At 47.9% G+C, this 15,568-nt stretch overlaps 1 protein-coding gene across 2 annotated transcripts in view; it reads left to right on the top strand.

Annotated features, from left to right (window-relative positions):
- The window catches only part of LOC102108458 (vascular endothelial growth factor receptor kdr-like), a 124,925-nt gene that overhangs the window by 65,642 nt on the left and 43,715 nt on the right, over positions 1–15,568 (top strand). For both annotated transcript variants that reach the window (XM_014256468.2, XM_005527505.3), the window contains exons 10-12: positions 3,031–3,181; positions 5,920–6,025; positions 13,859–13,967. In XM_014256468.2, the coding sequence (XP_014111943.2) occupies positions 3,031–3,181; positions 5,920–6,025; positions 13,859–13,967 (366 nt within the window). The remainder of the gene's footprint in view (positions 1–3,030; positions 3,182–5,919; positions 6,026–13,858; positions 13,968–15,568) is intronic.

Genomic DNA, 15,568 nt, shown 5'->3' with positions numbered 1-15,568 from the left:
CCAGGGAGCAGAAAGCTTTTAAGGTTTGTTTGGCTTCTGCCTGAGAGAGCTCAGCCTGGGGAGGGCCGTGGCTGAGGGGAGCAGGGCCTGGGGAGGGCCATGGCTGAGGGGAGCAGGGCCTGGGGAGGGCCTGGGGAGCCACAGTGGGATACAGAGCGAAGGAAGGGGATGGAAAGAGCTGCCCTGGCAGTGCTGGCAGAGGGATTTGGACCCCCAGGGATAAGGGTTTGTGCACAATCCCTGTGCTGCTCAGAGTCAAAGCCCTGTCTGGAGGGGGAGGCAGAGAGAAACTCTGCCGGGGCACCCTCGGTAACGCCAGGCTCTGGGCTCAAAGCCCCTCTGCAGGTGAGGTTCTGTCCACTGTGCAGGGGCCAGCCCTGAGGAACCAGCCAGTCTGAGCCAATCCAAAATGCCAGTCCCACCCCAGAAACCAGCTCTCTTCACAGCTGTTACCACAGATAAGATCCCGACTGTAGAACTCTGAAAATACGGTATTGGAGATTGGCAGGAATGCAGGTGCACCACAACAGGCAGACTAACATTCCTTTTATACCCCCTACATTACTACAAACCACCAGAGACAGAATGAAAATTGCCATTAAAGAGCTTTTAACCTATTAAAATCAGGTTTTCATCACCCATGGAGGCAACTGCTGCAGACAGGATTTGGCCCAGCAAGGCGAAGGGCAAAGCTTGCAGGGGCACACTCAGAGGTGGAATGGCCATGGCAGAGGGTTGGAAAGGTTTCATCCCAGGAAATATCTCCCATAGGAGGACCCCACTTTCCCCCCCTAAACCCTCAGTGCTCCAGAGCCAGCAGCCTGCAGGGAGCACTGCGGGGTGTGGAAGGGCCCTGTCCCCATCCTGGACACCTGAGCAGGGTCACCTGCAGGGTGACACCAACTCTGCAGGAGAAAGGCACAGACAATAGGAAAAATTCTTCAATCTCTGAATTTGTGCCCACAATCAGCCAGCACCTCACCCTGTGAAAGAACAGATGGTGAGGCGTTTCCCCTCACACTTAAAATAATTGCTTGATCATAAATAATGATTATTTCAATTGATGAATCATTTGGACTCCTTTTAGGTCTCAAGTCATACTTAACAGTGCCATAATTGTGGCATGAAGAATTCAATTCTCATTCCTGTTCTTGTTAGAGTTGGAGCAAGTTAAATTATTATTTCTTTTTCAGAAGGACAATTTAAATGCCAGTCAACCAAGAATATAGAAAAACGTCCTGATATTAAATGTTTGAGATCAGTCCTTGTCTCCCCGTGCTCTTTCACACACAGAAACACCAGTTCCCCTGCCCAAGTGTGTAAAGCTTTATTGTTACAGCCCAAAAAACAACACTTCAGTGACTTTTCACACTCAACTTCGAGTCTTTCTTCAAGTGAAATCACGCTTGTGAGGTCAGCCCAGACATGTCAAAGCCAGGATCTGAGGCTGAAAAGAGAAATGTCCGAGATAATAAAAAATGTGCTTCTCCCTCTGGGGAGAATTTACAGAATTCTTTTTATGATCAGAAATAATTTATTGATGGGAAATGAGATGCAAGCTAAAGAAATTCACCGTTAGTTCCAAGAGTTTGTCCTGTGAGTTCCTCAGGAATCTCCAAGCACGTGGAATCCTTCGGCTCAGCTCAACGGGAGCCACACCAAACAGGGGCCAGCATTTGGGTTTCTCAGGGGAAATGTAAACCAGGACCTCCTGAAGGTCCTTTGAACAGCCAGTGTTTTATGACAGGATGGCATATGGCTGAACCTACTCCAGTCAATGCTTCCATGGGGTGGAGAAGGAAATACTGAAGTGTTTTCAGGCACTGGTGAGGTCAGAAGATCTTTCAGAGCCTGACCATGAGAAATGCCAAGTGAGAGTCACAACAAGGCACGGGATCAGCCTTGTCAGTGCTCTCCTAAGAGGGCTGGAAGGCAAAGAAAGACTATTTTATAAAAAGAGGGAAAGGGCTCAAGATTGATGAGGTGGGCAATAGCTCATATTTACATATCTGGGGCCCTCCCTGACAGCAGAAAAAAATAAGTTAGCCCAAAAAAATAGAAATCTAATCTCCATTCACTTCCCAGCTTGTCAGAAGGGCTCGGTGCAGAGCAGCCTCCCTTGGCTGCACAGGGGTGTCCCACACTGGGACCCCACCAATAAATCTGTTTGATTTCCTGTTATGAGAAGCAGACAAAGAGATCCAGCCAGGGATGGGCAGAGCTGTCTGCACAAGGGAAGAGCCTGTGCTTTCACCCCAATCTCAAAGCCACCCTGTCCGAGGTTAGCAAAAGTTCAGTTCACTTTGGGGCTTTTTTCCCGTTATTCCTCCTTTCCGTGCCTTCCCGTGGGAGCTGGAAGGAGACAGGACAAAGCGTTTCTTTCCTGCTGGCAACGAGCAGCCCTGAAAGTGTCACAAAAAGAGAGATTTCCAGTCTGAGGGTGTGATCTTGCAGCTCCTCCAGATGTGAGTAATGCCGTGACATTTCTCATGGCATTCGTTGTGGTTGGTGAGAATTTCTTGGCATTTCTCTCCAAGTGTTTTCCCCACACCTCTCCTTCCTCGCTTTCTTCTCCCCTCCATCCAGTGCATGTTACACACACAGAAAAGGAAAGACTTCAGGTGAAAAAGATGGTTTTTCCCAAAAATCCTGAGGAGCTGGTGCCTGATGAGGTTCCTCTCAGGAGGGGACATCAGCCCTCCAATCCCATTTTGCCCACAGCCCATGGGCTGATCCTGATCCTGCAGCCCTGACCAAGAGATGTTCCATGGCATGAATTTTCCAGAAGTCCAGCAGGTCCCCAGCAGCACTTGAAAGGGATTGGGATGAATGTGGTAGCATTGCAATGTGCTTTGTGAAATATCACAACCAACACCCTTGTTTCTGTGAAGGGATATTTGCAGAACTGCTGGAAATCCCCCACAACATCAGGAGCCTCACTGGATCATCACTTCTCCCAGCAAAATGTTTCAAAACCTTTTATGGATGTAAATTTGCTCATTTGCATTTTTGTGGGTTTTTTATCTTTAGAGAGACCCAAGATCTATGAAAAGGAGACTGATTTTGATAAGGTTGTGAAGGTGGAATTGAGAAGCAAACACAAAATCTCGTGCACGGCAAGTGGGAACCCCGAGCCAAGCATCCAGTGGAAGTGGCAGCCCTGCAACATCACAGACACCCTGTAAGTGATGTCCCCATGGACGAACATGTTCCAGTCAGGTTTGCTTTCTACTCCATCCTATTTATCTGAGCTAAAATCACAGTCAGAGTGAAGATGTCCAGGGTTCTGAGCTCAGCTGGCATCTGGTTGTGTTTGTGCACCTTGTGCATTACCTGAATTGTGTTAAATAAGTTTAAAGTGACTAAAGATCATTGAATTTTCCTTTACCTTGACCAGCAGTGCCCCTCTGACTTTCCTTGGCCCTGTTGAATGCTGTGAATACTTTACAAAAGAAAACCAGCAGGATTTGTGGGCAGAGCTAACATACCTTTTGCCCCTCAAGAGCTTTTTCCAGACAATTTCCAGACAGATTTTTGGCTTCCTTAAATCCATATGGGATTCATGGCAGTTTTCAGTCTCCCGGGGCAGCCTCGGTGTCCCTGAAGCTGGGAGAGGGAATTGTGTCTTACTGGGGACCCTTCTGTGCTGCAGGTTTTGCCAGCAAAGTCACTGGGTCAGAGCTGCCAGAGAGGAAGGAGGCCAGGGAAAAGCGGGATGCCTTTGGAGATTTGCCTAAGGAGACATTCCCCTTCCTCCTGTAGTTCCCTGAGCAGAGGGGTCTGCAGAGAGAGGCCTTGGCTGGTGCCCATCCTTCCCTGGTAGCCCCTGGGCACGTCCTGCACAATCCTGACCATGTCAGCTCCTCCCTGAAGTGAGAGGGATGAAATCGGGGTTTTCCACACATTTTAAAAGAAGGAAGGCAGATCTAGAGAGCAAGGGAGAAAATTGCTGGATAGTGCCTCATTTTCTCACTCATTTATTGCTGTGAATGGCAAGCCATGAGAGAGGGGGAAATTGGGGAGAAATCCTTTCCCAGGTTTTCTGTACAGCACAGGGATGTTGGGTGATCCAGCCCCGGCTTGTGTGCCTGCCCCAGGGAGGAATCCCGCAGTTACCCACCTTTTTTGGGAATAAACTCAGGGATTTGATGGCTTTGTTGGCTCTGCAGGGCAGCAGGAGGCACAGGGCTCTGCTTGGGAGGGGTTCAACAAGAGCAGAGCGGAAACATCACATGGAAACAGGTCCTGCATCCTTAGGAAAGCCACAGAGGTGACCCAAAATCTTTTCCAGACCTGTCTAGGGGGAGAGAATTGGCCATGAGTGCCAAACTCAACCAGATCCAAACCAGTGACCTGGTGGCAAAGGACCTCACATAACCCTTGTTGCAGCTCTCTGATTTTATCAATTTAAATACAATTGCAGAGTGGCTCTACCTCTGCTGGCCCCAGGGGCAGCCTTATCTCGATGCAGCAGAAGCTGGAGGAGGATTCCTGTGGGAAATGACACAGCCCCCATTTCCTTCTGTTGTCTGACTTCCTCTCTCTCTCTTTCTCTCCCCCCACTCTGCCTCAGCAGTGCCCTTTGAGTCCCTGAGCACCAGCATTGTTCCTTAGAGCTGGGATGTGATTTTTACTTCCTCTGGGCTTTTCCCCTTCATCCTCAGGACAGGATTCTGCCTTGCAGGAAGTCCCTCAAGATCTTCTAATGAGGCTCTTCTGAGAGCTGCAAAGCCTCCCCTGACCCAGGGAGTTGCCCCTGTGCTTTGTGTGGCTTTGGCAAAGGCAGGGCTGATTTATGGAGGAATTTTCTGCAGCATCAGCGCCTAGAAAAGTCAATTTTACCTCCTGAAACCCCGTGGTTTCTCCAAGCATTTCTAGGAGAGAGAAGAACTGTGTCTCTGCTTGGTTTTAGCAAGTTGAGGAAGACAGGAAAGTTTTTTTGCCCTGGATGGTGCAATTGTTCAATAAAGAACAAAAGCTGTTTACCATTAAGGTATCTCTGTTGCAGCTTGCATACTTTGAAAAAAAAAAAAAATGGTAATAATAATGGAGGGAAGATTTCAAAGGTTTAACTAAACCTTTAAGCATGCTTAAAACTATGCTTTAAACATTGCTTAAAACAATGTTTTACCAAAACAAAGAGATTGAATAAAACAGGGAGTAAACTGATCTGAAGGGAAATCTTTTGCTAGAGGTAAATGCTACAGGATAGCAACTAAGGCATAAAGAGTTATTAGTTATTAGTTTGAAGTTATTTAATAAATGGACAGAATGTCTGAGAGACTAAGAGACCTGCAGAAAATTTTGGAAGACCTCATTTCACCTTGAGGAAAGGACACAAATATCTCAATTTGCATGAAGCAGCAACACCTGGACCTTCCCACATGACGTGTTACACACTCTGCTCCTTGCCCATATTCCAAAATGAAGATTTATAAATGTTTTCTGTGGAATGTGCAGCATGAAAGGGACCTCCTGCTGTTCTCTCCCAGTATTTACCCGTTCTACACCCTCAGCCCACACTTTTTGTTGGAAGCTGAGCACAGACAAACACTCAGCAACATCCCCGCAGTTTGGAGGGACTGGCATTTTGAATTTGGAAATATAACTTACATTAGCCAGATAAAAGTCCCATTATTCAATTAACTGTCAGGTATTTTCCATTTCTAATCTTTGCAAAGATTGGGGGGTTCACTGTTGGTCAAGCACTGATTTTGTTTGTCTCTGTCAAGGTGCTTTGTAAATAATTTTGAAATGTTGCAAAGAAGGAATGGAGGAATTTCACAAAGAAGTAACAGGCTCCAGCAGCAGCACTTAGGAGTATTTAAGACCCAAGATTATTGTCTAAGATTGACATTTTCTCTCTCCAATACACCCCCCTGCTTGCCTTGAACATCATCTCTGCTTTTCTACCTCCAGGTGCAATCCTGAGGGGCCAAAAGTTGAGGTTTGGGAGAACACAGTCATAGGAAACAAGATCAGGAGCATCGAGAACACCCCCAAGAGGCTGGGGGATAAACTGAAGGTATGTGTGGGATGGCCTGGGGATGATGTCAGGGGATGCTCACCCCCAGCTCGTGGTTCCCAAGCTGCTGAGGGTTCTTAGCATGCTTGGAATTCCCCAGTGCTGGGATCATCCCAGATCTCTGCTGTTTATGAGTGCTGGGGTTTGGGAATGATGTCACACACCCTGTTTAAACTCTCCCAAGACTTCTGGGTCAAAATCTTCTGTTTCCCTCACTCTTGAGAAAGTGTGAGAGTGGTTCAGCTCGAGGGGTGCTGTGATGTGAACGCTGATAAAGAATCTGAGTTCATTAAACACTTGGAGGGCTCCTGATCCTGTCCCCCTCTTTCCTGCCCCCTTTATCCTGCCCCTTTATCCTGCCCCCTTTATCCTTCTCCCCTTTTTTCTGCCCCCTTTATCCTGCCCCCTTTATCCTGCCCCCTTTATCCTTCCCCCTTTATCCTGCTCCTTTGTCCTGCCCTGTTTTCTCTACTCCCAGCAGCAGGAGCTGGCCAGGAATGTGGTGCCAGTGCCACAGGTACCTGCTCTGATTTCCAGAGGTGCAGGTCTCAGGTTGAAACACTTCCCTGGCACAATGAAAACCTTCCTCAGACACTTCCCTGCCTGCTCCCCTTTCCAACAGCACTGGGATCACCCTGCCTGTGTGATCCCACCAGGAATTGCCTGTGCAGTGTCCCTCACTGTGGTGATCCTGGATGATGTTCCACACGTCCAGGCTGGGAATCTGCTGTGGATTCAGGATCTCCTGGCTCTGCTGGGCTCTGGCTGGGATTACCTGCTGGACTTGCAGGGGTTGCTGGCTCCAGGAGTGGGTTTGGAGCTCCAGCTTCCCAGGTGGAAGTTCCAGATGGTTCCATGTCTGTTCCTGCAGGGTGCTGGGCGCTGCTCTTCAAATCCTGCTTCACCTCTGAGCATGGGAGAATTCTTGAGTTACTCCCATGCTTAAAGTTAAGCACAAAGCTAAAGTGCTTGTCTGGACTGGGTCCAGACTAAATCAGCATCTGGCAGGATCAGTGCCTCAGCCATCTGCTCATTCTCAGGGAGACTTCCCAGTTCTAAACATAATCCAAACCAGAGCTCTGAAAACATGGAGCTTGGGCTGGGAAGGAGAAAATCAGTGTTTACCCTCATTCCCAACTTTTTCCATTGCTGGGAGATATTTATAAATTGGATTTATTTAGATGGCATAGTGCCCCTTAATCTCTGGCTTGAATGATTCTTCAGGAATTCTACATCTTAGGTAAAAGCAACCCCCTAAAAGTGCTAATTATTTATAAAAATGGAGGTTGGTGACATTTACCTTCAAAGTTTCTTCTTTTTTCTAAGACTTTTTGATTGCTGCATGGGCTGACAAGAGTTTTGGGACTCTCAGAGCTGCTGTTTGTCTCCATAGATATAGATAGATTGATAGATAGATAGATAGATAGATAGATAGATAAATAGATAGATAGATAGATAGATAGATAGATAGATAAATAGATAGATAGATAGATAGATAGATAGATAGATAGATAGATAGATAGATAGATAGATAGATAGATAATCAGCTTTTACATATTTTATTACTAAAGTTACAAGCTACACAATTTCACAATTTATATTATATTCATTCTTTTTCTCCCAGGCTGACAACACAGTCTGAAGTGTTTCCTATTAATTCTTGTGTCCTGATTAAGATTTATTGAAATGAATATAACTAAATTACAGCAATCTCAGGTTTCACTCCCTGCTTATGTTGCAGACAGTTCCTCTCCTTCCCCCTTTATGAAGTTCAAGGCTCTGTGTTAATTGCAGACTTTATATTATAGAATATAATTTTTTAAAAAGTCACTGAGGAACATGTCTTCAGACTTTTCCATGAGTTTTTTCAGTTGTTATTCCCATCAGGAATGGAACAGACAGGAAAGAGCCCAATCCATTCCCAGCATGTCCCAGCAATTAATTCACCTGCATTGACCAAGGAGGTGAAGAAATAAAGATGCTGGAGTCTGAGCTTTGAAGAACTGTGTTAGGAACGTGGGATTGGCTGAGCTCAGGGATTTTCCTGTGGGATTTGAGCCTGTCCCATGAGCACTGGAGTCTTGGGCAGAAGGTGGAATTCATCTGGGCTCTAGGATTTGTCAGCACCCTAGGGTTCACCCTTGGGAGCTGCAGCAATAAAAGCTGGTCCAGCCACATGTGAAAACTTGCATTAACTGTTTAGGGCTGCTAAAAACATGGGAATAATTCCCCTGGAATCACCAGATCCAGAAATTTGCCCAAAGCAAGCTGGCAGGGCAGCAAGAATGGTTTTTCTCAGCAAACCCCTGGTGCTCTTTGATCACATGAAGCTCTTCAGACATCTCCTGACAGGAGTGCCATGTAAAATCGAGCTCTCTTGTCATCATCCTCATCATGATTATTCCATGAGTATTCCACAGACAGAAAAGTGAATTTCACCTCCTCCCACCTTCCTAAGAGTCTCATTCCTGAGGAAAAGCACGAGGTTGTGGTTCAGGTTCTGATGCACTTCAGTGAAGTTTTGGTCAAACAGTGGTGGAGGCAGTTGCACTGTGATAGTTTCATTTTTCCTGGGGTTTTGACTCCATGTTGAACTTCTCACTTTGGGATTTAAGCACTGCATGGCTCCTCTGAATCTGCTTTTTCACACCAGGTGTAACACCCGTGACTGCAGGAACTGCCTGACTTTTCAAGTCACAAGGAGCTAGGTTGCTGTTTTATTTTCTTTCCTGTTAGCAAAATAACAAACTGGCCTGAGCTTGGGACCAGCAGAAGGGAATAGCAAGACTCATGCATAATTCAGTCCTCACTGGGGGGTTCTTTTCATCTCTTTTCTCCCTTTCATGTCTGTATGAGAGTGGCCAGGCCACGTGGGTGTTTCTGCTGGTGAAATTCACAACCACTCAAGAAAACTGACCCAAAAATGCCAAGTTTAGACCTCCTGAAGGAGCAAAAAGACTACTATTAGAGCAGTGGGATGTGTGTGGTGAGATGTGTGTGAGCAGCTCAGCCAGGCTGTTCAAACCTGTCACTTCAAGGAGCTTCTCCAGCCCTGTCACACCAGGGAAAGGGACACAGGGACGGGGTTGGGACACAGCAGCCACTGCTTGGGATCAGCCCAGTGGGATCAGCAGGCACTGCCCAGGAGCACCTGGTGCTGCTCTTGCTGGCTCTGGTGAGAGCCTGGCCAGCAGCAGGGACAGCAGAACTGGCCCTTTGTCTTCCCTGACCTCCTAAATTTATAACCACTCAAGAAAACAGACACCAAAATGCCAAGTTGAGACCTCCTGAAGGAATAAAAAGAACAAAAGGTCTGCAGTCACTGGAGGAAGGAGCAGGGAGTGGTGATTGCTCAGGACCAGCCAGGATTCACCCACCTGCTCCAGGGGCTGGAGGGGGATTAGTCCCTCCATCCCACAGCTCCTCCAGGGACACCTCAAACCTCCAGTTAGCCCAGTTCCAGCCCAGTTAGCCCAGTTTCCTGACCACCCTGCTCTGCTCACGCTGAGGAAGGCACCAGGGACAGAACACCCCCTGCCAGAGGAGGGAGCAAAGCTGCAAGGTCTCAGCCAGCTCCCAGACTTCTCACTCATCCTCAGCCCATCCTTTAGCATGTTTTGAGTGAATGAACTCCAATGCTGGATCAGGACTGTCAGCCTATGCAAACAAGTGTTCTCGTGTGCCACTCAAGTGGATGGATTAGGAGTGAGTTGAATGCTTTCTGTGCAGGGTCCCTGCTGAAGTTCCTATAATTCCACCTCCCTGCAGCCACCTCCAGCCCAGCTCTGCCAGACTCAGACAGCTGAGAAGTTTTCCACCCACGTTTTCCACTCCTCATCCTCGCCCACGGAGAGCTAACGAAGTGAAAGAGGAAAGATTGTTCACTAAAGCTCTCAGGGAGGGCAGGGATTAGACAAAGGAAAGAAAAAGCAAGGAATAACAAGAGATATTAATTCATGCTGGCTCCAGCTTAAAAAAGGTCTCGTTGCTCTGTCCTTACTACAAGATGTCTTAAAACACTCACAGTGCACGGCTGGGGAATGTTATTTGGCTGCTTCTAAAATAACTTATTTTTATCAGTTTGAGAACATTACATATGGACTTTATTGAACTATTCCATCAGGAGTTGTCCCAGCAGCAAGCTCTATTTACTTGTCAGAGCTGTTCTTCAGAAATCAGTCATTTTATTCCTTTGCTTATGAGGTTTAAACTTAGTTTATTCTTCCCTAGTAATTATTTATTAGTTAATAATCCCTTCCTTGGGCTCGCAGTATTGGGTGGCCTTTAGGTTAAGTAATGGGAAATGGAGTCCTTAATTCCAAATCCAAGCCTGGGATGTGTTTGGTATGCAGTGAACTCCCAGGATCCCATCCAGCTCCCACTAGGAAGATGTCTAGACGCGACATGCCAATAATTTGTTATTAATTAGGCTCATGCCAGTGCTGCCTGCGCAGGAGCTGAGGGTGGGACAGCCCTGTGGCAGCTGGGATTGTGTCCCTGCCTCTCACAGGGACAGGGAAATTGGGAACTGCACATTTCCAGGCTCTGAGTGGTTCATTGATGGCATTTGCACATTGCAGACACACATTGCAGGTTTCACATCAATCATTGTTCAGCTCAGCAGAGAGTGCTGAGCTCTGGGTTTTCTGAGCAGCAGCTGTGGGGTGAGCCCTGCCTTGATCATGGAATGACAGAGGGGTTTGGGGTGTGAGAGGCTCAGAGACCCTCCAGTGCCACCCCTGCCATGGCAGGGACACCTTCCACTGTCCCAGGCTGCTCCAAACCCTGTCCAGCCTGGCCTTGGACATTCCAGGGATCCAGGGGCAGCCCCAGCTGCTCTGGGCACCTGTGCCAGGGCCTGCCCACCCTGCCAGGGATCAATTCCTGCCCCATATCCCATCTATCCCTGCCCTCTGGCACTGGGAGCCATTCCCTGTGTCCTGTCCCTCCATCCCTTGTCCCCAGTCCCTCTCCAGCTCTCCTGGAGCTCCTTCAGGCCCTGGAAGGGGCTCTGAGCTCTCCCTGGAGCAGCTCCTTCCCCAGGTGAGCATCCCCAGTTCTCTCAGCCTGGCTCCAGAGGGGCTCCAGCCCTGGAGCAGCTCCGTGGCCTCCTTTGGACTCACTCCAGGCTTTTCTACCCTGGCTCTGATTCCAGGAGTGGAAAATACTTCTCCAGGTGCATGGACTAAGCACACACAGGGATTAACCCCTCTGAATTTTTCCACTGTCTACCAAAGGTCCCCAGATCCTGGGATTGTGCCCCTGCAGAGTTTGCACTGTTAATAATGGGAGAAGATCCCTGAGTTTGGGTGCTCAAGTTCAAACCATTTTTTCATTAGGGATGACATTTAGAAGAACAGAATCCTTATCCCAAGCTGCCACTGTGACCAAACACACACAGATTTTAAATCTCAGCTACCAAACCAACCAGGATTAGGTTTGTTTGACCACTGAGAACTTTATTTCAAAAGTTGGAAAGATAACTGGGATTTACCCAGGAGCACCCAGCTGGAGTGAAAGGTTGATACAGAATGATTCCATGGGATTCATCCTACAAGAAAATCACACAAAATCCTGAATTTCCAGCTCTGGGATCCCATGTAGATCTCTGCTGGATGCTGCTGGTTTAAAAGTCACAGTTTGGAGGGCTCTGGGAGGTGCCAGCTGTGGGCCAAGTCAGGAAGGTGCCTGATCTCTGGTGCTCAAGTGTGTGACGAGCTGGGATCCAAGTGCACAGCCATGACTGGAGCATCCAAACAAGAAAATTACTTTTGCTCTGTTCCTCAGTAGTTTTTTTTCCCCAAGAATTTGTCCCCAGATTGTTTCCCACTGTCACTTACCATCTTTTTCACCTTCATATCTAGACACGACTGAGATTAGCTCCAATGAGGTCTCAGGATAGCTATTTGCTTTTTTTGTTGGTTTTGTTTTCCCACTGCCCTGCCAGACTTTTCCTGAGTTATGGGGTTGGAGATGTCAGCATCTGTCTGTGTGTGTGTTCATGAGCATTTACCTCTGGGCCACCAAGCAGCTTGAGGCATTCCATCAGTGTTTAGAAGAGCCACAGTGTCACCCCTAACACTTTGGACATGTCCCAAAATGGATATTTTATGATTTTGCCTGGCTCTACAGCGTTATCATCCACTTCCCAGCTAGAGCTGTCACTTAGAAAGACTAATTGCTGTTAAAAAGCTGTCCAAATGTATCCCCTTCTGTCCTCAGCACTTACATTTATATTGGGTTTTGCTCTTTCCAAACATTAAATGCTCAGATCCAGCAGCCATGAGGAGAAAGCTGTTGGTCCTGATTCAGCAGGAATTCCAAAGTGCTGCTCAGGGCTCTAAGATGTGCTGGTTCCCAGCCTGTGGCACCAGGCCACTGCTCCAGGACCAGCACCAGGAGGAGGAGCAGGCTGCTTTCATAGGCAGGCTTATTTTATAGCCAAGCTATTTTCACATCATAAATCACTCAGGACTGCACAGCTCTTTCTGTGGTGGACGCCAGAGGGAGCTGGGTTTGCTGCTCTCCTTTTTCACCCCTGAATTTGGGGGTTCCCCATTCTTGTGTTTGGTACCCACAAAAAGCGAAGACTTTTCCACTCAGCCCTTATCCTGCTGCAAATGCTCACTGTTCAAATGTGAAATGCACATGGGATCAAAACCTTTGGAACTCATTTCCCCGTGGGATTTAAAGTGCCAGATCTCAGCAAATCTTAAATAACTCAAAAAGTACATCCCACACAGCTCTAGACACACTCATGGGGCAGCTTTAGGAGGGGTAAAGGAATGTCTTGTGCGAGTTTAGTTTAGGATATTAAAAAGAAAGTCCAGAGATGCTTCTGTGCACTTCAAAGAGCTCTCTGGAGATAAGGACAAAGGGCCAGAGGGTGTTATGAGTTTTGATTCTCAAAAGCCTTAGAGAGGATGGCAAAGAAAGCGATATTTGTTCCAAATGTGAGGGCTCAGAGCTCCTCAGGTGAATGGCTGCAGGGGAAGCAGAGGAATCCTGCCAGAACATCTCTGCCTTGGTGGCTCAGGCCCTGTTTTCCTGCTCACACTCCAAAGGAATATGAGGAATAATTAAAGGCACGGTCTGTGGATATTCCTGGGTGAGCCTGAGAGGCTGCACCGTGACAGGGACAGGGCAGTGCCTCACCAGCAGGAGCCTTGGGAGGTTTAAGGAGCACAAGTTCTTAAGGAAGTGTTTGAGTTCAGCCCCAGGAGTAACAGAACCACCTCCTCCTCCGATGTGGTGAAGCTCAGGACAAGGGCTCCTTCCCTCTCCACCATCCTCCCTTCCTGCATTTGCCAAGTGTTGCAGCCCTGGCAGCTTCTCCAGAGCTTCTTTCCTCACTGAACGAGTCCTGTACAGCTCCAAGGAAGGGTTTTGGAATCAAGGGGCTCCCAGCACATCATTCCCTCCCTTCTCTGAGGGGAAAAGCAAAATCCTGCAGTTCCCCTTGTACCACATCCATGGGAATTACCTGCTTCCCGTGCAAACGGGGATATTCCCCACATAACCCACAGGGTGTGGGACTGTGTCTGGATGGATCCTCCAGGCCCTTCACTTCAGCTTTTTGCTTGATGTTGTCACACAAAGCCCTCGGCAGTTTCTCAAAAGAGGATCCTGTTTTTCATGGGTAAGACAGGGAAAAAAGGAAGGTTTAGGAACGAGGAGGGAAGAGAATTAACTGGGCTGAGAAACGAGAGAAAAAAGGAAGTAGCAACACTTGGCTGGGACTTTCACCCATTCTTAACTAGAAACAACTTTCTTAACAGCTTTTCTACCCTAGCACACCCCCAGAGCCATTCCTTGTTCTCTCTTTGTGGGCAGATCGTGAGCACCCTCACCATGGAGAACAGCAGTGCCTCGGGAATCTATTACTGCGTGGCTTCCAACAAGGTGGGCCAGGAGGAGCGCAGCGTCCAGTTCTACGTGTCAGGTAAATGCACAAGCCCCTCACCAAAGGCAGCTGCTGCTGCTCTGATTTCCCTGGGAGTTTCAGACTCCAGGCCATCCCTGTGTGTTGTGCTTTGGAGGCTGCTCACCCCACACGAGGCAGGCTCCAGCTCGGTGGGAGTTGCCACTCCACTCGGGAGGACTCCAGCCTCGGCCCCGAGTCCCTCTCTCTGTGCCTTAGAGCAGCACTGGTGACATTCCAGCGCTGTCCTCAGGAAACCTCTGGCAAAGCCGAGGCCTTTGTGGTGTTCCAGAGGCCTGGAGCCTCTCCCTGAGCCAGGAGAAAGGTTGGACTCAGGAAATCAGCAGCAAGGTGAGCAAGGCCAGGCTCCAGCCCAGCCCCGGGCTGATTGCACCGTGGCACTGGAGCCCTTTGCAGAGCCCTTTGTGCAGGGAGGAGGCTCTCCAGAGAACACAAATCCAAATAAATATCTGCTTAACCTTTCAGCACAGGAATTCTTTAGGAGTGAGATCAACATCTACATCAAGATGGCAGGTTTTTAAAAAGAGAGGAGAGTCCAGGGACAGCCTTGTTCAAGTGCTCACCCAGAACAAACTGAAACGTTTCTGTGCTCAGAACATTTCTGGATGAGTGGATGTTGGCTGGCAGGATTTGCATCAAAATATCGATTTTTAGAACAAAGAGTGCAGAAGTGTCCTGGCAAGTAAATGTCTGATTCTCACTGCTTGGTTCCTTGCCCATGAGCAAGCTGGGAGGGCAGAGCTCGCTCGTGGCAGGGATCTGCCCTCCTGTGCCTCCCTTCCCTCCTGGGTGGTTTGACTCCATTGCTCCAAAGGAATCCAGCACCTTTCAAATCCTCCTAACCAAAAAAAGGGCTCACCAAGCACTGTTCCCATTGGGGCCAACAGAAAAAATGCCACCCAAAAATAATGAGGCAGGAGCCATGGAAGGGAAAGATTTCACCTCCATTAGAGGTGACAAGAGACAGGAGAGGCTTTCAGCCTCCAAAAAGACATTTCCCAAAGCTCTACCTCTTATTTACTCAGGGAAATGCCCTTCAAGGTGCATTTTTGGGATATACAGCTCAGATATCAGAGGTTCCCAAGATGTCCAAGGCAGGCTGAAGACCAGTTATTAATTTTACTCCTCACCCCTTCCAAGTGTTGAGTGTCCTGGGAATTCAGCCAGCTGTTAGGGCTGGGTGGGTTGTCCAAGCTCTTCACAGAACTGCCACACTTGGTGACTAAACCTAGAGAAATAACCAGCGTTATTCTCTGGTTATTTATGGTTTGGAACCCAGATCCAAAGGGTTAGATCATCCCATGCACCTTGCATAACTCTGGTTTATTTTAATAATAAAGTTATGTGGGGAAGTTTTTTTCCACCCACAGTGAGCTAATATTTCAAATTTTTTATTTTAAGATCCATCCAGCGATGTTTTGAGACTCAAGTGTTTTAATCATGCACTTTGAATTAAGAAGGAAATGAATCACTGGGGGAAATTACTGACAGTGGTTATGGTGGGAATGTTTCCACCCAAGCAGACCAGGAGGTGACCAGGGCTTGGCAAGACAGATTCGTTCCAGCCTGTGAAGGGAAAACTGGGAGTCTGTGCTGTTCTG

Source organism: Pseudopodoces humilis, chromosome 15 (genome assembly GCF_049639895.1).
Source record: "Pseudopodoces humilis isolate 2021_Gansu_Grassland_sample_001 chromosome 15, ASM4963989v1, whole genome shotgun sequence".
Lineage (NCBI taxonomy): Eukaryota > Metazoa > Chordata > Aves > Passeriformes > Paridae > Pseudopodoces > Pseudopodoces humilis.
The sequence above is the reverse complement of the archived record's forward strand: the minus strand, read 5'-3'. Positions and strand labels throughout refer to the sequence as shown.